The sequence below is a fragment of the Rhinopithecus bieti genome, unplaced genomic scaffold, assembly GCF_001698545.2.
Source record: "Rhinopithecus bieti isolate Rb0 unplaced genomic scaffold, ASM169854v2 scaffold_2723, whole genome shotgun sequence".
Lineage (NCBI taxonomy): Eukaryota > Metazoa > Chordata > Mammalia > Primates > Cercopithecidae > Rhinopithecus > Rhinopithecus bieti.
In genome coordinates this window covers 2797757-2821592 of record NW_016804119.1, presented here as the reverse complement: position 1 = coordinate 2821592, position 23836 = coordinate 2797757, and the positions used below count along the sequence as shown (strand labels likewise).

Here is a 23836-nt window from a genome sequence, read left to right as displayed (position 1 = left end):
GGTTCAAGGAATTCTCCTGCCTCAGCCTCCCAAGTAGCTGGGTCTAGAGGTGTGCACCACCACACCTGGGTTCAAGCAGTTCTCCTGCATCAGCCTTCGAGTAGCTGGGATTACCGACAGGTGCCACCATGCCCAGCTAAGTTTTGTATTTTTAGTAGAGACGGGGTTTCACCATGTTACCCTGGGTGGTCTCCAACTCCTGAGGTCAGGTGATCCACCCGCCTTGGCCTCCCAAATTGCTGGGATTCCAGGCCTGAGCCACTGCGCCCGGCCAAATATTTTTTATATTGTCCATAAAACTGAGACTTCCACAGTGACTTAGGGGATTTTAAAATCTATGATGGAAAAGTGCAATAAAATGCAACTGTACAGAAAAAACTGTTCAAAAATACCTCAGTGTGGGTTTGTCAGAACACAGTCTTGGATGAAATCAATACTTATTTTCTCTTTTCTCATTTTGTGTGAAGGTGATAACTCACTCCTCCCTAATGTTTTGTTGAAATGTGTTTTTCATTTTAGGGACACTTGACTTTCAGGGATGTGGCTATAAAATTCTCTGCTGGAGTGGAAATGCCCGAACGCTGTGTAAATGGCTTTATACAGGGAAGTGATGTTGGAGAACTACAGGAACCTGGAGTCTGTGGGTGAGGAAAATGTCCCTCTAGACATGAGGAGTCTGCTCTTGTCTATCTTGGCTCTTCCTGGTTTTGTATTCTCTTTTGTGATGTTGCCCCATACATGCTTTTGATGTACGTGTCATTGTTTTCTGTAGTGATGACCCTCCTCTCTGTCATGGATAGCTTCTTAGAGACTCTTCTATAGAGTAGGTTTTCATAAAACCAGAAAATTCATGAAAACACTTTGATTAATAAGACTGAACATCATCCTGCTCTAGGCAGAGATGTCCCTGGAAGCCCTGAATGGAATTGTCAGTGTGGCCCGGGACACAAGATAGAAAGCATGACACTGATGGACAAGTGTTTCCAGCTGTGGTTCTGGTTTTGTGTTTTTGTTTTTTTGTTTTGTTGTTTAGTTTTGTTTTTTTGAGACAGAGTCTGTTTAACAGGCTGGAGTGTAGTGTCATGATCTCAGCTCATTGCAACCTCTGCCTCCTGGGTTCAAGCAATTCACATACCTCAGTCTCCCAACCTAACTGGAATTACAGATGCATGCCACTATACTTGGCTATTTTTTGTATTTTTATTAGAGATGGGGTATCACCATGTTGGCCAGGCTGGTCTTGAACACCTGGTCTCAAGCAATCCACCCGCCTCAGCCTCCAGCGAAGTTTTGGGATTACAGGCATGAGCCACTGCACCTGGCCTTTCATTCTGGCTTTTGAGGAGCATCGCAGAAGCGTCTCTCACTGGCACTGTGACAGTGATCATCACATAAGCTAATGATCATCTTCTCTAAGCAGCAGTCACTGCTGTTGAAATTCCTCCCAGCGAGGACGTCATTCAGGCTCGCTGCCTCATATATATGAGGCTCTTGACTGAACTCTTTTTTTCTGGACATGGAATTTTATTCTTGTTGCCCAGGCTGGAGTGCAATGGCGTGTTCTCCACTCACTGCAACCTCCACCTCCTGGAGAACCCTCCTGGGTTCAAGTGATTCTCCTGCCTTGGTTTCCCAAGTAGCTGGGATTACAGCTGCCCACCACCAGGCCTGGCAAATTTTTGTATTTTTGTATTTTACCTTGTCTCTACTAAAAATCAAAAGATCAACAATCAAACTTTGGACAACGTCAGAGAGTTTATAGTGGAGAGAAACCTTACAAGTGTAATGAGTATGGCAAAACCTTTAGTGGGAAGTCATCACTTTTTATCAGCAATCCATGGTGTAGGGAAACTTTACTAATGTAATGATTGTCACAAAGTCTTCAGTAATGCTACAACCATTGTAAATCATTAGAGAATCCATAATGAAGAGAGATCTTACAAGTGTAACAAATGTGGCAGGTTTTTCAGACATTGATCATACCTTGCAGTTTATCAGCGAACTCATACTGGAGAGAAACCTCACGAATGTCATGACTGTGGCAAGGTCCAGTCAAGCTTCGTCCTATGCAAAACAAAGGATAATTCATAGGGGAGAGAAATCTCAAGTGTGAGGATTGTGGCAAAGTCTTGATTTCACATTCACACAGCATTAGACATCAGAGAATCTATACTGGGCAGAAATCTTACAAATGTCATAAGGGTGGCAAGGTCTTCAGTCCGAGGTCAATCCTTGCAGAACATCAGAAAATTCATTTTTCAGATAATTGTTCCAAATACAGTGACTATAGAAAATCATAAAGCTTTAATTGACATTAGAGCATTGACTTGAGATTGAGTTGACTTAACATTGAGTTTAAGCATTAATTGACATTAAAGTGTTTATGTTAAGAAGATTGGGCTATGTGGGGTGGCTGATGCCTGTAATCCCAGCGCTTTGGGAGGCCAAGGCTGATAGATCACAGCCACTCCTGGCTATGAGAGTGTGGAAGTGGCTGTAGGAGTGGGGCCTGGTTAGAAGGGGCGGGGCCTTGAACAGGATCTGGGCAGGGCAAGAATGAGGAGGCTGCCTGGGAGCCGGGCTGGAAAGTGGGAACACCTGGGCCAGAGAGAGATCATCATCTTGAGGGCGAGGTCTGGAAGGGATGTTTTGAAGGGCAGGGTCTGGAGGGGGCGGGTGCTGTCTTTCTCCTCAGCTGGGCCCCAGATGTCTCCTGCTGTCATCCTCTCGCCCTGCAGGACTGGATTCCCGGGTTACTGATTGGTGGATTGTTTCTGATACGCCGTGATATTACCCCTAATATCACATGGATGCTTCCTGTCCGTTTTGAGTTCATATTTCAAACAATCGAAGGTAAAACAACTTACTGTAGTGGGCCACCTGTGCTGAACGCTGAATCATTTTTCCTCTTAAGTTGAAAATGGTTTTAATGCAAAGAGCCTTTTTTGAGCAGGTAGAGTCACGCATCTTGCTGGTGGTGCAAGCTCCTCTCTGTCTGGGGCAGGGTGGGGGAGAGGGGCAGGAACCTTGGTAAAGGGGTGGAGTGGGGCGCTGGTTGCAGCAGGGACTGGCAATTAGAATGGCTTATTAAACTAAACAAGATCCTGGGTTGTTTGAGTGGATAATGGAAACTGAAAGGTGACATGCAAAACTGCCTATTACACACAGGAGTGGAGGATAATTTCATATTTCATGGAAATAAAGTCACGACCTGGAGCGGTGTCTCCCACCTGTAATCCCAGCACGTTCAAGAGCCAAGGCGGGAGGATCGCTTGAGCCCAGGAGTTCGAAATCAACCTGGGCAACACAATGAGACCTCATCTCTACTAAAAATCAAAAAATTCTGCCAGGTGTGGTGGTCCACGCCCATGGTCCCAGCTGCTTGGGGCGCTGAGGTGGGAGGATCACTTGAGCCAGAAAGTTGGAGACTGCAGTGAGCTCTGATCTCGCCACCACACTCCAGCCTGGGTGACAAAGCTAGACCCTGTCTGAAACAAACAAATAAATGAGAAGTATAATTCCTCCTTTAAAAGTAAGGGAAGAGATTTTATTTCCTTTTGTCTCCTAGAATATTCAATTAGAAAATTTGTAAATTCATTTTCTCTGTCTTCTGAGGTTTTTTTTTTTTTTTTTTTTTTCTAAGACAGTTTTTTTCTGTTACCCAGGCTGCAGTGCAAGGTGCGATCTCGCCTCATCACAACCTCCATCTCCTGGGTTCAAGCAATTCTCCTGCCTTAGCTTCCCGAGTAGCTGGGATTACAGGCATGAGCCACCATGCCCGGCTAACTTTTTTTTTTTTTCTTTTAGAAACTAAACCTTTTCTCAGTTTAATGACCCAGGGACGTATTTCTGAGGGACTTGGGAGCTCTTTTTGAAAGACAAACAACAAGGGAGACAGTACCTTTATCTCGGTAGGAAATTAAATAATTCAAACATCAAATGACTTCAATTTAAGGCTATGGACCTTGAGGTAATTCTGAGCCTTGAGAGGAATGTGGTCATGCAACCTGAGTCCAGTGGTATGCAGGGGCAATTTCTAAGACTTTTCCTGTAAGTAATTAGGAAGACTAAGCAGCCACAGAGGTAAGACCTCCTCGGGTCATTGTTCCTTCTTTTGTAATGATAAGGTACACTTCAACCTTCCTTGAAGTGTATCAATCCATAACCAAGCAAGTGGCTGCACCCTATGCACTGGTCTTGAATAAAAAATGTGGTGATTCTGCTAAAAATTCTCTGTCTTTCCCTATGTGTGTGAAACCTTAACATCTCTACTTTGGAATGCTGATCCAATTCATTTAGAGTTGATGTTTCCAGGTGGCTATTTCCAAGCTTTGCCTTCAAATAAATTCGCACTTAATCATATATTCTAAATTTTATTTACTGCTGACATCAGTTTCTGTCGGATTGTAGGAGCCTCACTAGAGAGGGCACCTGCTGCCCTGTTGTAAAACTCACACTTGTCAAAAGTTATGGGTTAGGGTTTCTCCCCCTCCCTCAGGATGACTTTAGTTAGCTGACACAGATGGTCACCTCCGTTACCAAGTAGAGCCATGTGCGATCAAAGGTGTTGTCAAGTCCTCTTCCCTGAGGACTGATTAGTGTTGATCTTGAAAACATGTACTTAATGGGTTGTATAGAACAGAGAAGTGTCTTTCTCTGTTTTCAGCCTCTTAGCTCTTTTCCTCTATTTGCCATCACATTCTGGTCTAAGGCTTATTTATTTATTTATTTATTTATTTATTTATTTTGAGACGGAGTCTCGCTCTGTCGCCCAGGCTGGAGTGCAATGGCCGGATCTCAGCTCACTGCAAACTCCGCCCCCCGGGTTTACACCATTCTCCTGCCTCAGCCTCCCGAGTAGCTGGGACTACAGGCGCCCGCCACCTCGCCCGGCTAGTTTTTTTGTATTTTTTAGTAGAGACGGGGTTTCACCGTATTAGCCAGGATGGTCTCTATCTCCTGACCTCGTGATCCGCCCGTCTCGGCCTCCCAAAGTGCTGGGATTACAGGCTTGAGCCACCGCGCCCGGCAATTAATGAAATCATTTTTATTTCTTATTCTGTTATCGTCGTGTAGATGATTTCTCATTCAGGGGAAGATCATTTTGTTTTCAATTATATTGTCTCAACATTTAAATAGTGAAGTAAAGAGTATTTCTTGGGCCAGGTTTGGTGGCTCACGACTGTAATCACAACACTCTGGGAGGCTAAGGCAGGTGGATCACTTCAAGTGAGGAGTTTGAGACCGGCCTGGCCAACATGGTGAAACCCCGTCTCTACCAAATATACAAAAATTAGCCGGACATGGTGGCACGCTTGTAATGCCAGCTACTCCGGAGACTGAGGCAGGAGAATCACTTCAACACAGGGTGTACAGGCTACACTGAGCCGAGACCTTGCCACTGCACTCCAGCCTCGGCGACAGAGAAATATTGTCTTAAAAAAAAAAAATTAAAAAAAGAAAGTGTTAGATCTCCTCCACAAATGTGCTGGGATGACTAACTGGATATTCACATGGAAAAGAATAATGTTGGATCCCTACAGAATCAAAATTTTATTTTAAAATGTTAGAGAATGAGGAAGGGAGCCCTGCCGGAGCGGGTGTTACTTTGTCGCCCACGCTGGTCTGGAACCCCAGGCTCAGGGATCCTCCCGCTGCTGCTTCCTGAGTAGCTGGGACCTCAGGCTCCCTCCCCCGCACCCGCATCCCTGCTGTGTTTAAGCAGCAGGTGGTGACTTCACTCTTCCCTGGCCTGAGCACTCCGTCCCGCATCCCAGGCCTGGCCCTAGGGACGTCTCTGAAGCTGAGCACAGGGTGGACCCTTCCCCGACTCCCACCCCCCGGAGTGAATGGCGAATAGAAAGGGAGAGGATTTCTATTCTGTTCTGAGGGCCGGCAGCATGAAATCGTACCTACCGCCCAGGCAGGGCTTTGCATTTCACATTCTAGTTTGCATCCCCGTTCCAGACAGTTCCAGGGCTTTCGAATCATGCCTCAGCCTTCCTGGCCGGTCTCGCCTCCAAAACCGGAAAAACAGAGGCGCTGGGCTCAAGACTGAGACTCACAGGTGCCGCAGCAGCCCCGCCCTCTGCCGGTTCTAAAGGGCAAAGTCTCTCCACCTGGCGCGTCACTTCGCCCTGCCCAGGCCCCGCCCACCTCCTCGTGGACCCCGCCCAGGCCTTACTTCTGTCCTGCGCGCGCAGATTCACGCAAACCTGGAAGCGGATAGCGTGGAGTGAAGGTCCCACCGCAGCTCGTGAGTTTCTCTCTGTCTTATATTAAGTCTGTGTTTCCCAGGTCCCCGGCGCTTCTGTACCTGGGACGTGGGGTCCCTACAGACCTGGAAATTCTCGCCTGTCTTCCTTCATGCAGAGCAAATTGAGACGTCCCTTTGAGAGTCTGGGGTTCGCTTCCTTTTGGGTTTAAAGTCGCCTTGAGGCTGGTGCGGTCTGGTCTTTCTGCGTAGGGCAATGTATACACTTTTTATTGCGTAGTTTTCTTGCTTAAAACCTTTTTCTAACTCCTCCTGCCCCACGCTTTTTAAAGTCCTCACAGGTGAGGTGGATTCCTGCCCTGGGCACCTTCCACCCCCGCCTTCGTTGGTTTGTCCAGTGTAGCGCGGTGGCTCCAGTCCCGCGGAGGCCGCGTCCTCTGCCTGGTCCTGAGATCCTGCAGACCCCACCATTTTCTTAAGGCGCCGTCGTCCCCCACCTCCCTCCTCGTGCGGGGCCCAGCTGCTCCCCAGGTCTCCCCTCCGCAGTCACCGCTTCTCCTGAGCCTGCGTTGGGGAGGTGCCCGGGGCTTGTCCTGTTACACGGGCTGTTCTTGCCTGCCCAGCTCCAGCCCCTGGAAAATGTGCTCCCCCGGCATGCAGGCGTCTTACTCCAAACCCCCCTGTAATCGTGTGGGCCAAAGGGATTAGGAGACAGCAGTAGAAAATCTGAGATAAGAAAAGAAAGCAGGAGGAGAAAAGCAACTACAGAAATGTAGAGAAAAGCCAGATGTACAGAGAGATGGCAAGGAGAACAGAGGGAGAACCACAGCAGGGAGGATTACTGTGGGTCTAGAGTGCCATAGAGTGGGGGCGGGGGGTATAACAGGGAAGAGAATTGAATAGGGAGAGCAGAGGAGGCGCAGAGATGGGAGAAGAGGGAGAAATCTATGAAGACTGAGGACAATCGAAAGATTGAAAGATCTGTGAAGGAGCAATGAGAGGTTAAATAAGTTGCGAGGATGGAGCAGAAGAGGTGGAAGAGAAGGAATAAAGGGAAGAAGAGGATAAACAGCAGGAGAGGAGAGGGGCAAAAGAGACGCAGAATCCCAGGGAAAAAGACAAGAAAACGAGCTAGAAAGAGAAGGGGAGAATGAGAGATGTGTACAGAATTAGGGAGGGAAGCACAGTAATGAAGACAGAGGGGCTGGGCACAGTGGCTCACGCCTGAAATCCCGGCACTGTAGGACACTAAGACAGGATTGCTTGAGTCCAGGAGCTCGACACCAGCCTGGGCAGCATAATGAGAGCCACATCTCTGACCAAAAAAAAAAAAAAAAAAAAAAACGGGGCGTGATGGTGCACACCTGTAATTCTAGCTACTCTGGAGGCCGATGTAGGAGGATCACTTGAGCCCAGGAGGTCCAGGCTGCAGTGAGCCGAGATCACGCCACTGCACTCCAGCCTGGTCAACAGAGTGAGACCCTGTCTCAAAAGAAAAAAAGGAGCGGGGGACTTCGGGCTCAGATGAGTAGGTGAGTTCATATTACTAGTCGTGACATGTTGACTTCTTTGTATATAATCTAATAACTTTAAATTTGTTTAAATTATACAGATGAGGTTGAGAATTTTTAAACTCCTATCTATGAGACATTTACATTCTGTAAATCTTGGCATCAGAGGTCAGCTTCCACTTGGAATCCCTATTCAGCCCGAGGGCAGTGACTTGTTCAGTTGTGAGTCACTCTTGCCTTTTCTCAGAGTTGGGTATGAAGTGGAACGGTGAAGTGGGGAAAAAAAAATTGGTGTTATTACATAATACTTTTAATTTAATTGATTAATATTTGGGACAGGAGTGAGCCTGGGTGATAAAGCCAGAGCCTGTCCCAAATATTAATTAATCCAGCACTTTGGGAGGCTAAGGCTAGTGGATCACTTCAGGTCAGGGATTCGAGACCAGCCTGGCCAACATGATGAAACTGTCTCTACTAAAAATACAAAAATCAGCAGGGCATGATGGTACTCGCCTGAAATCCCAGATTCTAGGAAGGCTGAGGAAAGAGAATCGGAGAATCACTTGAGCCTGGGAGGGGAAGGTTGCGGTGAGCCAAGATCCTGCCACTACACTCTAGCCCAGGTGACAGAGCAAGACTCTGTTTCAAAAAGCAAAACAAAACCTTCTGGCTGACTTTAAAAATACCCAGTTCTGGCCGGGCGCGATGGCTCACACCTGTAATCCCAGCACTTTTGGAGGCTGATGCGGGTGGATCACCAGAGGTAGCGAGTTCGAGAACAGCCTGACCAACATGGAGAAACCTTGTTTATAGTAAAAATACAAAATTAGCCAGGGTTGGTGGTGCGTGATTGTAATCCCAGCTACTCGAGAGGCTGAGGCGAGAGAAGTCGCTTGAACCCGGGAGGCAGAGGTTGCAGTGAGTTGAGATGGCTCCATTGCGCTCCACCTTGGGCAACAAGAGCGAAACTCCGCCTAAAAACAAAAAGATATCCGTTTGCCTGTTTGCTTCTGTGCTTTTGATTCAGTAGTTCTTGGAAGAGAGCTCGATGTCCACGTGTTACATATTGCAATGCTCCCCAAGCACTCAGAGGGAGGCAATCAGCGGAACAATTAGTGAAATGTTTTCCTAGATCCATCTGCAAATTCTTCTTTCCTACTGAAACATAGGGCTGGGACTCTAGAAAAGTTCCAGCATATCATCTTCCTTTTTTTATAATCAGGAGTCTCTTTCTGGCCTGTTATCTCCACGTTGGAGCAAGGAAAAGAGCCCTGGACCATGGAGAGTGAAGTGAAAATAGCAAAAGAATCCAGCTGGGTGGGAATGTATTACAGGTGTAAAGGCAGGTAAGAGCTCAGATGGGCAGAGTGGAAGCTCCACCTTCCAATAGTATGTGGGGAAACGCTCTGCAAGTGGGAGAATTCTGTGGGAAACGAAAAGTTAAAATCCTAAGATCTCTGAGTGAACATCTTTATTTGCCCCTCTTATCTCTCTGCTATTTATTTATTTATTTAATTTTTTGAGACAGCGTCTCCCTCTGTTGCCCAGACTGAAGTGCAGTGGCACAATAGTTCACTACGACCTCCGCTGCCTGGGTTCAAGTGATTCTCCTGTCTCAGCCTCTCAAGTAGTTGGAAATACAGTCATGCATCACCACCACACCAGGCTGATTTCTTTATTTTTAGTAGAGATGGTGTTGCACCATGTTGGCCAGGCTGGTCTCGAACTCCTGACCTCAGGTGATTTGCCCAGTGCTGAAATTACAAGTGTGAGCCACCGCTCCAGGCCCCTCTGCTCTTTAGATGTGTAGTAGTTTGATTTTTTTGTCCTCTAGTGATGCTGCAGCTCAGAGACAAAGGCAGAGTCTTTATCTTGATGGGCAACACCCTGTCATCTGGCTTCTGTGGCCTCTTTGGTTTCTTGACCCTGTGGCACAGGAAGGGCTGTGTCAAAGGGATCTCTTTACCCTGTGGTCTCTCCTTCTGTACTTGATTCCATCTGATGCTCTGTTCTCTGTTCCTGTGAATCAGAACTGAGGCCTCCATACATTTACCCCTTGACCTATTCAGGTTTCATCCCATTTCCTGTACTTGGAACACATAATCAGGAGATCCGAAAACCTGGGCTGCTCCTCCTTTGCATCTGGGGCCCAGGATACTGCACAGAGCCCTCTCTGGTTGTTCAAATAGCTGGCTTGCCTATTAGAAATAGGAAAAAAGGCCGTGCGCGATGGCTTATGCCTGTAATCCCATCATTTTGAGAGGCTGAGGAGGGCAGATCACTTGAAGTCGGGAGTTTGAGACCAGCCTGGCCAACATGGTGAAACCCCGTTTCTACTAAAAATACCAAAAGTAATCGGGCGTGGTGGTGGGTGTCTATAATCCCAGCTACTTGGGAGACTGAGGACTGAGGCAGAAGAATCTCTTGAAACCAGGAGGTGGACTTTGCAGTGAGCCGAGATTCCGACACTACACTTTGCCTTGTCGACAAAGTGAGACTCCCTCCCCCCGCCAAAAAAAAAAAGAAAAGTATTTTCCCTGCTCTCTCATGCCACTGAGCACAGAATGCCTCCGTTCTGATGACCAAAATTTGTGGATTTCTCCCCAACCACATCTTGGAGTGCAATGGCATGAACTCGGCTCACCACAACCTCCGTTTCCTGGGTTGAAACGATTCTCCTGCCTCAGCCTCCCGAGTAGCTGGCAAAAGAGCAAGGCTTCATCTTAAATTAAAATAAAATATATGAGAACAAAATTACTCAAAGTACGAAAGGCTAATCAGAGACTCAAAGCAACCATTTGTCTCTTATCTACATATGTCCTGGAGTCCCCCTCCCCCGCTTTGAGTTGTTCCACCTTTCCCAACTGAACCAACGTACATCTGACACTTACTGATTGATATGTCGTGTCTCCCTAAAATGTAAGGTCTACCTAGACCATATTGGGCACATGCCATTAGGACCCTCTGAGCCTGCGTCATGCGCATACTCTTAAGCTTGGCAAGATAAACTTTCTGAACTGATTGAGACGTCTCAGATACTTGGTTCGCAGACTATTTTTAGAGTCCCAGGTGATTTATTTTAGCAACTATAAGAAAAATCTGGGCTGGTACAGTGGCTCATGCCTGTAATCCCAGCACCTTGGGAGGCCAAGGCGGGCGGATCACAAGGTCAGGAGTTCGAGACCACCCTGGCAAAGATGGTGACACCCTCTCATAAAAATACAAAAATTAGCGGGCGTCTTTGCACGTGCTTGTAATCCCAGCTACTCCGGAGGCTGAGGCTGGAGAATCGCTTGATCCAGGGAATCGTGGCTCGCAGTGAGCCGAGACTGTGCCACTTCTCTCTAGCCTGGTGACAGAGCAAGACTCTGTCCAAAAAAAAAAAAAAAAAAGAAAAAAGAAAAAGCTGGTTTCAGGGGTTTCTGGTTACAACAGGAAGTTTCAGCAGCCATACTTCAGAGAATCACGTTCTTGAAGCCATGTTTGTGTCCTGGGCTCATGTTTCATCTGTCCTCTTGACTTTGGTTTAGTTGTGAAGCAGCCTCATGTTCTGGGGTAACACCTGAGGTTGGTTGTCTCATGGCCACGGAAATCAAGGACGTGGACACCCAAGAGTGACGTGAGAGTGGAAGTTCAATAGGCGAAAGGAAGTCAATAGCGCTCTGCTACAGAGAGGGGTCCTGGAAGAATGGTTTGAGGATTCGTGGTAAAATGTAGGGGTTTTATTGATGAGCTGGTGGGGAGGCAGTGTCTTATCTACATAGGGCGTGAAAAACTCATTAGGACCAGATGGGTCATTTGCATACGGCATGAATTTCTGGTAGCCCCCTCCCCAATCTTTTATTACGCAGGTGGGTTCTTTGCCTGAGATGTGCGCCATCTTGCCCATTTCTTTCTTACTGTACAAGTGCTAACAAAAAAGGAAAGATGGAGCTTCCATTGTGGGCATGCCTAGCCCCAAAGTTGCCCCTTTCCTATTGGCGCAGCTGCTGACTTTCCTCCGTGCAAGCTTCCAGCTTGCTTACCTATGTTTGTAGATCGATTTTTCAGGCTGCTCTTTGTTAGAACAAAATGATATTTTGGGCAGCTTTTTGTTAGAAGGGAAGCTCTGCAGAGGAGTTTCTGCCCTCACTATCTGCCTAAATAATTTCTTTCTACCTCCTGTATCAGTTGGATATGGCAAGGGTGACCCAACTGATAGGATGAGCTTTCACCACGGCAGAGTTTTCAATTCACTTTACGTGCATTCTGAAAGTGACTAGAAAAGATACTTTTTATTGGCAAATTATAAGGGCTTTTTTTTGGTTTGTTTGTTTTGAGACAGTCTCAGTGTGTCACCCAGACTGGAGTGCAGTGGTGTGATCCTGACTCACTACAACCTCCGCCTCCCAGGTTAAAGCAATTTTCCTGCCTCAACCTCCTAAGTAGCTGGGTTACAGGTGTGCGTCATCACGCCCGGCTAATTTTTATATTTTTAGTAGAAATGGCATTTGGCTGTGTTGGCCAGGCTGGTCTCGAACTCCGGTCCTCAAGTGATCTGCCTGCCTCGGCCTCCCAAAGTGCTGAGATTACAGGCATGAGCCACCACGCCCAGCCAATTATAAGGTATCTCTAAATTATTGTTATTTTTTATTTTTTGAGATGGAGTTTTCAGTCTGTCACTCAGGCTGGAGTGCAGTGGCACAATCTTGCCTCACTGCAACCTCCATCTCTTGGGTTCAAGCAGTTCTCCCGCCTCAGCCTCCCGAGTAGCTGGGATTACAGGCATGCACCATTACTCCCAGCTAACTTTTTTTTTTGTATTTTTAGTAGAGATGGGGTTTCACATATTGGCCAATCTAATCTTTAACTCCTGACCTTGTGATCCACCCGCCTCGGCTTCCCAAAGTGCTGGGATTACAGGCGAGAGCCACCGCGCCCGGCCCTATAAGTTATTTTATACCTTTTGTTTTCTCTTTCTGTCAGGTATGGTTAGAAAACCTATAACATAGATAGTCTTCAGAATATATTTGGATTTTTTTTTTTTTTTTTTTTGAGATGGAGTCTCGGTCTGTCGCCCGGGCTGGAGTGCAGTGGCCAGATCTCAGCTCACTGCAAGCTCCACCTCCCGGGTTCACGCCATTCTCCTGCCTCAGCCTCCCGAGTAGCTGGGACTACAGGCGCCCGCCACCTCGCCCGGCTAGTTTTTTTGTATTTTTTAGTAGAGACGGGGTTTCACCGTGTTAGCCAGGATGGTCTCGATCTCCTGACCTCGTGATACGCCCGTCTCGGCCTCCCAAAGTGCTGGGATTACAGGCTTGAGCCACCGCGCCCGGCCTATATTTGGATTTATTGTGGAGTCCTAATTAGGGAAAAGGAGTCTGGCTAGTGGGAACAGGGGGAAAGCAAAGAGATAAGGCAAACAAGCTATTTTAAAAATTAAACATTGAGCTACCATATCATCCAGCAAGCCTAGTGCTGGGTATATATGCAAAATGAATCAGTATATGAAAAAGATCTCTGCACTACCATGTGTGTGCAGTCCTGTTCACAGTAACCAAGATTTGGAAGCAATCTAAGTGTCCACCAACAGATAAATGGACCAAAAAAAGTGGTGCTTACACAAAACGGAGCAATGTTCAGCCATCAAAAAGTATGGCATCCTGTCATTTGCAACAACAGAGGCAACTGGAGATCGTTTTTTTTTTCTTTTGCTGAGACAGAGTCTCGCTCTGTCTCCCAGGCTAGAGTGCAGCAGTGTGATCTCTGCTCCCTGCAACCTCCACCTCCTGGGTTCAAGCGATTCTCCTTACTCAGTCTCCCAAGTAGCTGAGATTACAATCGTACACCACCGCGCCCAGCTCAATTTTGGTGCTATTTTTACTCGTATTCCCCATATTTACTTTTATTTCACAGTACTTTTTATGTCCTTAGTATATGCGTATTTTTACTTTATGTAGATTAAAATGCGTGCTGCGTGTTCATTTGGGGCGTAAGAGAAAAGCATTTAGAATACAAGCTACACTTATCAACAGGGATGCAGGTTTGTCCGAGTGTGAAACTGCGCTGCTGTGGGATTCTCATCATGTTCATACAAGTAACCTAAGGCCGACTGCAGAGAGAACAACTGAAGTGGAAGGTGTGATTGCATGTTCTCAAATTGTATGATGTTTAATTCCGTCACAAAATAAAACTGTAGATCCTTCAGCCTTAGCAACCTAATGGATGGTGCATTGTTTGTGTTTAGACATGAAGGATCCTATAGAGGTGAGATAAAGCTATGCAGGTAGATGGAACATAATTAACTCATAGTTATAAAAAATAAATTTTATTCACACGTGATTTATGATACATTCTAAATAAAAGAATAGAAAATGTAGCCTGGCCAACACAGTGAAACTACATCTCTACCAAAAAATACAAAAATTAACCGGGCATGGTGGTGGTGTGCATGTAGTCCCATATACTAGGGAGGCTGAGGCAGGAGAATTGCTTGAACCTGGGAGGTGGAGGTTGCAGTGAGTCATGATCGCTCCATTGCAATGCAGCCTGGGTGACTGAGTGAGACACTGTCTCAAAAAACAAACAATAGAAAATGTAATGCTGGCAGTTTAATGGGATTCCTAATCAAAAACATGCTAGGGTGTTTTTTTTTTTTTTTTTTTTTTTTTTAAAATTAATTAAACCTCTCCTCTTTGGACAAGATACAGTGGCTCACACCTGTAATCCCAACACTTTTGGGAGGCCAAGCAGAAGGATCACTTGAGCTCAGGAGTTCAAAACCAGCCTGGGACACGTAGCGAAACCTCATCTCTACAAATAGAAAAAAAGAAAAAATGCTTAAAAAATCCTCTTCTCTGTGATAACTACTCTTTTCAATTTCAAAATTAAGATCAATTTTTCCTCAATCTTGCTACATGACAGCTACTGCCATTCAATGGAGATGTGGCTAACATTTCCCCTGCATTACCTCTACCGTACATGTAATCATTTCCTATTAATGTATTAATCTCCTCCAGAAAAACTGCAGTCTCTTGAGGTCTTGGATTGCTCTGTTTCATGACTGGTTAGTAGAGCATTTCTTTCCTATAATCCACACTGGCCCTCTCTGTGAAGAATGCCCTGTATGCAATAATATGACTGGTATCACAGCTTTACATTATTCTCAGCCCCTTACAAATCTTAATTCAGCCATTTTTTTCCTTTTTTTTTTTTTTGGTTTGAGATAGTCTCACTCTGTCGTCCAGGCTAGAGTGAAGTGGCACAATCTCGGCTCACTGCAACCTCCGCCTCACGGGTTCAAGTGATTCTCCTGCCTCAGCCTCTCGTAGCTGGGATTACAAACGTGTGTCACTATGCCTGGCACGTTTTTGTATTTTTAATAGAGATGCGGTTTCACTTTGTTGCCCAAACTGGTCTCGAACTCCTGATCTCAGGTGATATACCTGCCTCGGCCTCCCAAAATGCTGGAATTACAGGAGTGAGCCACCATGCCTGGCCCATTGTTGTTTTTGAGGAGCATCACAGAAGCACATACGTAGGCAACAATTTCCGTCTGGTTCTGTTTCCTTTTGTGTGTGTTTTTGTTTGAGATGGAGTCTCACCTGTCACCCAGGCTGGAGTGCAATGGCGCGATCTCCGCTCACTGCAAGCTCCGCCTCCTAGATTCAAGCAATTCTCCTGCCTCAGTCTCCCGAGTAGCTGGGATTACAGGTGCCAGCCACAATGTCTGGCTAATTTTTGTTATTTTTAGTAAAGATGGGGTTCCACCATGCTGGCCAGGCTGGTCTCAAACTCCTGACCTCAAGTGATCCACCCATGTCCGCCTCCCAAAGTGCTAGGATTAGCCAATATTCAGCCAATATTTAATTTCAAAAGAGAGTGTCCCTGTTTCACAGGAACATGGAGAGAAATGATCTCACCTAATGAAGTAGGCCATTTTTTCCTATTCTTGCCTATAGATCAGGAAATGAGTAAGAAAGACATCATAAAAACATTTCAAATGTCAACTTGAAAGTCAACATTGGTAAAGAAGTCTTTCTCCTTCAATAATGTAATCAGTTATTTTATGACCTGAAGGTAACTGGCCATTTCCAAATGTCTTTGAGTCTTTGATAGATGTCATGACTTTCAACATAATTTTGAATTGTAATTATTCTGCAGAATGTAATATAAAAGATTAATGGTAGAGAATTAGACTTCCTGTGAGCTCTCGGATGGATTATAGTCTGTGAATTGGTTAATTTACCATATCACTACCTTTGTAAGTGTTTGTTCCACTGTAATTTTTTTTTTTTTTTTTTTGAGATGGAGTCTCACTCTGTTGCCCAGGCTGAAGTGCAGTGGTGAGATCTTGGCTCACTGCAAGCTCCGCCCCCCAGGTTCAAGTGATTCTCCTGCCTCAGCCTCCCAAGTAGCTGGGATTACAGGTACCCACTACCACACCTGGCTAATTTTTGTATTTTTAGTAGAGATGTGGTTTCACTATGTTGGTCAAGCCGGTCTCAAACTCCTGACCTTATGATCCACCCACCTCGGCCTCCCAGTATGCTGTGATTACAAGTGTGAGCCACCGCACCTGGGATCCACTAGGAATTATTATTTTTGGAGACAGAGTCTCACTCTCTTGACCAGGCTGGAGTGCAGTGGCACAATCTCAGCTCACTGCAACCTCCGCCTCCTGGGTTCATGCCATTCTCCTGTCTCAGCCTCCTGAGTAGCTGGGACTACAGGCGCCCACCACCACACCCGGCTAATTTTTTGTATTTTTAGTAGAGACAGGGTTTCACTGTGTTAGCCAGGATGGTCTCAAACTCCTGACCTCGGGATCCGCCTGCCTCAGCCTCCCAAAGTGCTGGGATTACAGGCTTGAGCCACTGCGCCCGGCCTCCACTATGAATTTTTAATGAACCATGAGAATGCATCTTAGACTAGTGACCTTTCCAGATTCACTATATTTACTTGGTTTTTATTGAGTAGATCTCTCACAAGAAAATAATGAATATGACACTGAAAGGCTTATTACATTCATTATGTTTGTGTAGTTACTCTCCAGTATAAACCCTGTGATGTTCCGGTTTTGATGCTTGGGCAAAAGCCTAAGCATGCACATTCCCTTTATATGGTTTCATCAAAAAAGTTGTTGATGCTTAGTAAGACTATGGCCTGCAGAAAATCTCTATCACATATAATTATATAAAGGCTCTTTAGTATGGATTCTCTGATGTTGATGAATGTTTGAAGTCATAATGGTTTCCCACTCTCAGTGTTTTTGTTTCTCTCAAGTATGAAATTTTGCAATATTGTACAATGTGAGAATTGTACCAGAAGACCTTGCCACTTTCATTACATTTGTTAGGTTTCTCACCGGCAAGAATTCTTGGAAAAATCCTGATCTCAGACTTTTACCTTAAGGCCTTGCCACATTCAATACATTAGTAAAGTTTCTCTCCCCATGGACTAGCTAATGGTTATTAAGCCTTGAACAAAAACTAAAGGCTCTGCTAACATTCATTATACTTGCAAAGTTTTTCTCCAGTATAAATTATTGTATGTGTTGCAAGGCTTTAATGCTGACTGAACACTCTGCCACATTAATTACATTTGTTAGATTTCTCTCTGGCATGAAATCTCTGATGACCTACAAGATATGAACTGTCGCGGAAGAGTTTGCCACATTCATTACATTTGAAAGGTTTCTCTCCGGTATGGATCACATGATGATTAATAAGGCTTGAATGCACACTGAAAGCTTTGCCACATTCATTACATTTGTAAGGTTTCTCTCCAGCGTGAATTTTCCGATGATGTGCTAGGGATGAGTTTAGACTGAAGACCTTCCCACATTCATTACATTTATAAGGTTTTTCTCCAGTATGAATTCTCCGATGATATGCAAGGTATGAATTTTGACTGAAGACTTTGCCACATTCATTACATTTGTAAGGTTTCTCTCCAGTATGAATTCTGCGATGTTGTACAAGATGTGAATTTTGACTGAATGCTTTGTCACATTCATCACACTTATAAGGTTTCTCACCAGTATGAATTAGCAGATGTTGGGCAAGGTATGAATTGCGACTGAAGACCTTGCCACATTCATTACATTTGTAAGGTTTCTCTCCAGTATGGATTCTCCAGTGATTTGCTAGGGATGACTTGTGGCTGAAGACCTTGCCACATTCGTTACATTTGTAGGGTTTCTCTCCGGTGTGAATTCTCCGATGTTGTGCAAGGTGTGAAATATGATTGAAGACCTTTCCACACTCATTACATTTGTAGGGTTTCTCTCCAGTATGAATGATCAGATGTTGTATAAGGTAGGAATTGCGACTGAACACCTTGCCACATTTGTTACATTTGTAAGGTTTTTCTCCAGTATGAATTGTCCGATGTTGTGCAAGGTGTGAAATTTGATGGAATACCTTTCCACATTCATTACATTTATAAGGTTTCTCTCCAGTATGAATTCTTTGATGTTGTGCAAGGTGTGACATTTGATTAAAGACCTTGCCACATTCATTACATTTATATGGTTTCTCTCCAGTATGAATCCTGCGATGCTGTGCAAGGTGTGAAATATTATTGAAGACCTTGCCACATTCGTTACATTTATATGGTTTATCTCCAGTATGAATTCTTCGATGACTTGCAAGGTTTGATTTTTTATTGAAGCTCTTGCCACATATATCACATTTAAGCTGCTTCTCCTCAGTATGGATTATTTGATGTATAGTAAAATGTAAGCCTTGGTGAAAGGACTTGCCACACTCATTACATTTGTAGTGTTCTGTCCCAATGTTTGCTTTCTCTTTGTGTGTGAATAACGAATCCACAAAATTATATTCATATGTATGAGAAACATGGGTTTTGACAGTAGAAGAAATACCTTGGGGTGGGGAAACTAAGGAACTACTGTTGACAGATTTTTCCGTGTGACCATATTCATATATTTTCCTTTCAGCTTGAAATAGCTGCAGTTCTGGTAGGTGTGACTGCAAGTTTAATCCAAGTTGATTTTTAATGGGCTTGTTTTGTGCATCATCCTTTCTACCATGCATGTCTCTTCTACCAATGAGACTTTCCTTATAGGTCACACACACTCGTTTGTAATGTCTTTCATCATGTCTCCACTGACACTGAGAGTCGTGTACATTTTTCTGGGTTTCACTGAAGCAAAAATCTTCTATGTCGTGGCTTTCATGTCTTTCCAACATTACTGTCTGGAATATTTCTCCTGTATTACTCTCCTTTTTTGTTGGTAATTCCTTGATCTCATATTTAGAAAAAATACCTATAAGATATAAGGAACCCACAGTTTCCAATTAATTACAGATAATCAATAAATATCTCCTATTGAAATATGTAATATTACACTAATAGTAATACTTACGTTAAAGAAAGTTATAAAACTCCCAATCATGATTTTTAATTTTTTGGAGAACAAAAGGAACAGATACTTTCTTTCTTTCTTTTTTTTTTTTTTTTTTTTTTTTTGAGACGGAGTCTTGCTCAGTCGCCCAGGCTGGAGTGCAGTGGCGCAATCTCGGCTCAATGCAAGGTCCGCCTCCCGGGTTCATGCCATTCTCCTGCCTCAGCCTCCCAAGTAGCTGGGACTACAGGTGCCCGCTGCCACGCCCTGTTAATTTTTGATATTTCTAGTAGAGATGGGGTTTCACCATGTTAGCCAGGATGGTCTCAATCTCCTGACCTTGTGATCTGCCTGCCTCGGCCTCCCAAAGTGCTGGAATTACAGGCGTGAGCCACCATGCCTGACCAGGAACAGATATTTTCTAATAGAGAAAGGGTGACTGTACATAATTCAAACTAACTGCAGAATAGTAGTATAAAGAAAGCTATGATCAACAACTTACATTGCAAAAATTAATTAGGTTAGCTCCCCAAAAAGGAGAATTTTTCCAACATGAAGCCTGGGCATGCTGCAATAGAAGGGAAGCATGGCTGTCTAATAACTGAAAAGAATTTTGGAATTGGGAAATTTATTGACTAAGGTCAGAGAAAACATTCTTTGGAGCAAACTGAAAAATAAAAAGGTATACAACACAACGAAGGCACCCATGTTTGCACTGACCAAAATTAGTCTACTAAGATCCTATTCCCCAATATTATTTTATTGGAAGTGAGGACATTGGGCAACAATTAGACCATGAGGAGGAAGCTCTCATGAACAGGATTAGTGCCTGTATAAGGAAAACCACTAGAGTGTTTGCTTCCTTTCACTCTGACATATGAGACACAGCAAGAAGCTGGCTGGGGCCAGGTGCAGTGGCTCAGGCCTGTAATCTCAGCCAGGGTTGAGGCCTGGGAGGGTGAATCATCTGAGGTCAGGAGTTTGAGACCAGCTTGTCCAACATTATTAAACCCCATCACTACTAAAAATACAAAAATTAGCAAAACTCCATTAAAAAAAAAAAAAAAGACTGGGGTAAAATAGAAAGAAGGCACCACCCAGGAAATGTTTTTATGCATCTTGGACTTCACTGCCTACAGATTTATGAGAAATTATTTCCTGCAGTTTAAGGTGTTAAGCATCTCAGTCTACAGTATGTCTTACGGTAGGTTGAGGTGGTTAAGACGTGAAAAGCTCCATCTGGTAAACCTGACAGAGACTGATAAATCTTTTCTTAACTAAAGTAACTTTTCCATCTTCACAAAAACTGTGCAGTATTCCCAGCCATCTACCAACAAACACTAACTTGCCAAAAGAAATTTGGAGTAAATTATTGCTTTTCAAATAAATAGAGTAGGTCCACCAATTTACACTGAAAGTAAGTGAGGTCAATGGTATTTGATCTTGGGCTGCAGACCCAGACATGTTCTTAAAAGTGGACGTAGTATTGACCTGGCAATCCCATTACTGGGTATATACCCTAAGGATTATAAATCATTTTACTGTAAAGACACATGCACATGTACGTTTCTTGCAGCAATAGTTACAATAACAAAGACTTAGAACCAACCCAAATGCCCACCAAGGATAGACTGGTTAAAGAAAATGTGGCACATATATTCCATGGAATGCTATGCAGCCATAAAAAAAGAATGAGACTGGCAGGACACAGTGGCTCACACCTGTAATCCCAGCACTTTGGAAGGCTAAGGTGGGCAGATCACCTGAGGTCAGGAGTTGGAGACCAGCCTGACCAACATGGTGGAACTCCGTCTCTACTAAAAATACAAAATTAGCCAGACAAGGTGGTGCATACCTGTAATTCCAGCTACTTTGGAGGCTGAGGCAGGAGAATCGCTTGAACCCGGGAGGCGGAGGTTGTGGTGAGCCGAGATCATCCCATTGCACTCCAGCCTGGGCAACAAGAGCGAAACTCCATTTCAAAAAAAAAGGAAAAGAAAAGAAAAAAAAAAAAAGAATGAGATCATGTCCTTTGTAGGGACATGGATGAAGCTGAAAGCCATCATGCTCAGCAAACTAACACAGGAACAGAAAACCAAACACTGCATGTTCTGACTCATAAGTGGGAGTTGAACAATTAGAACACGTGGACACAGGGAGGGAAACAATATACAGCAGGGCGTATCGGGGGTGGGGGGCAAGAGGAGGGAGAACATTGGGAAAAACACCTAATGCATGCAGGGCTTAAAACCTAGATGATGGGTGGACAGGTGCAGCAAATCACCATGGCACATGTATACCTATGTAACAAACCTGCACGTTCTGCACATGTACCCCAGAACTTAAAAGTAAAATTTAGACAGTGGCATGTCAATCATCATACAGAGCAGACATTGGTTTAGGAGAACTTAAAAGTAAAATTTAGACAGTGGCATGTCAACCATCATACAGAGCAGACATTGGTTTAGGCTGTGTCCTGCGAAAGCTGTCCAATGGATAAGCAAGTGTCTTTCCTTGAGAGTAGTGTGGGGACTGAGAGAGCACTGTGGATATTGAGGTGGTCAGAAATACAAAGATTAATATGGTAATAAGTGACAGTAGGCTGGGAGCAGTGGCTCACGCCTGTAATCCCGACACTTTGGGAGGCTCAGGCAGGTGGATCACCTGAAGTCAGGAGTACAAACCCAGCTGGGTCAACATGATGAAACCCTGTCTACTAAAAATACAAAAATGAGCTGGATGTGGAGTTTGGCACCTGTAATCCCAGCTATTGGAAAGGCTGAGGCAGTCGAATGACCTGAATCCAGGAGGAGGAGATAGCAGTGAGCAGAGATCATGCCACTGTACTCCAGCCTGAGCAACAGAGCAAGACTCCATGTGAAAAAATATATAATTATAGTTTATCAGTTAAAATTTTGACCTTAGTAGAAAATAACTGATTTAATAAAGAACGTAATAATATTGTATCCTTGGCTGGGCACGGTGGCTCACGCCTGTAATCCCAGCACTTTGGGAGGCAGAGGCAGGCAGATAGCGAAGTCAACAGATGGAGAATATCCTGGCCAACATGATAAAACCCGGTCTCCACTAAAAATGAAAACATTAGCCGGGCATGGTGGTGCGTGCTTGTAGTCACAACTACTCGGGAGACTGAGGTGGGAGAATCAATTGAACCTGGGAGGCAGAGGTGTGAGCCGAGATTGTGCCATTGCTCTCCAGTCTGATGACAGAGCAAGACTCCGTCTCAAAAAAAAAAAAAGTACCCCATCTTCAACTCTGGGAAAAATTGCAATTGTGCAGCAAAAATGGAAGAGATTTTTTAAAAGTATAAGGTGGGAAAGAAGCAGGTTTACATCTCTTATAATGTATCCTATGAAATTTGTCAAACTGAATGACCTATGAATTCTATTTATAGGCACATATTCAACAAATCCAACATACAGATTCAGCACGATTTCAGCTCACCTCTTTCTCCCATGTTGAAGAGATTCTCTTGCCTCAGTCTCCTGACTACAGGCACCCGCCACCACGCCCGACTACTTTTTGTATTAGTAAAAACAGGGTTTTATCATGTTGGCCAGGCTGGTCTCAAACCCCCGACTTCAAGTGTTCTGCTTGCCTCAGCCTCTCAAAGTGATGGGATTACAGGCTTAAGCCACTGCATGTGGCCATTTTTCCTATTTCAAATAGACAACCAGACTATCTGAACAAGTACAGAGGGCTCTGTGCAGTATCCCGGGGCCCCAGATGCAAAGGAGGAGCAGCCCAGATTTTTCCATCTCCTGATTAGGTGTTCCAAGTACAGGAAATGGGATGGAACCTGAATAGGTCAAGGGGCAGGTGTATCTATAGGGACGGGGCAGTTCTGATCTATAGGGACAGAGAATAGGGCATCAGATGGAATCAAGTACAGAAGGAGAGACCACAGGGGAAAGAGACCCCTTTGACACAGCCCTCCCTGTGCCGCAGAGTCAAGAAACCAAAGAGGTCACAGAAGCCAGATGACAGGGTGCTGTTCATCAGGATAAACACCCTGTCTTTGTCTCTGAGCTGCAGCAGCACCACTAGAGGGCAAAAGGTCAAACTAATACACGTCTAAAGAGCACAGGGCACAGGCGTGGTGGCTCACCCCTGCAATCCCAGCACTTTGGGAGGCTGAGGCAGGCAAATCACCTGAGGTTGGTAGTTCGAGATCAATCTGGCCAACATGGCAAAACCTCGTCGCTATTAAAAATACAAAAATTAGCCAGGTGTGGTGGTGGTGCATACCTGTAAAAAGAAAAGAAGAGAAGAGAAAAAGAGCGAGCAGAGGCATAAGTGGGGCAAAGAAATATGTCCATTCAGAGATCTCAGGATTTAAATGATGCTTTTCCCACAGAATTCTCTCACTTGCAAAGAGTTTCCCCACACACTATTTGAAGATGGAGCTTCCACTCTGCCCATCTGACCCCTTACCTGTGTTTACATCTGGAAAACATTCCCAGCCAGACATGGTGGTTCATGCCTGTAACCCCAGTACTTTGGGAGACCGAGGCAGGTGGATCACAAGGAGACCATCTTGGCCAAACTGGTTAAATCCAGTCTCTACTAAAAATATAAGAATTAGCTGGGCATGGTGGCATGTGCCTGCAGTCCCAACTACTCGGGAGGCTGAGGCAGGAGAATTGCTTGAACCCAAGAGGTGGAGGTTGCAGTGAACTGAGATCATGTCACTGCACTCCAGCCTGGGCAACAGAGTGAGACTCCGTCTCAAAATAAATA

General features: G+C 44.8%; 1 protein-coding gene and 1 pseudogene across 1 annotated transcript in view; one reads left to right on the top strand and one right to left on the bottom strand.

The window, feature by feature from the left end:
- Positions 1-589: 589 nt before the first annotated feature.
- LOC108523612 (putative zinc finger protein 137) lies at positions 590-2994 on the top strand (annotated as a pseudogene).
- Positions 2995-16651: 13657 nt separating this feature from the next.
- Positions 16652-23836, bottom strand: part of ZNF83 (zinc finger protein 83) — a 27237-nt gene continuing 20052 nt past the window's right edge. The window contains exon 4 of the mRNA XM_017864644.1: positions 16652-18997. Coding sequence (XP_017720133.1) covers positions 17298-18997 — 1700 coding nt within the window. The 3' untranslated portion in view covers positions 16652-17297. The remainder of the gene's footprint in view (positions 18998-23836) is intronic.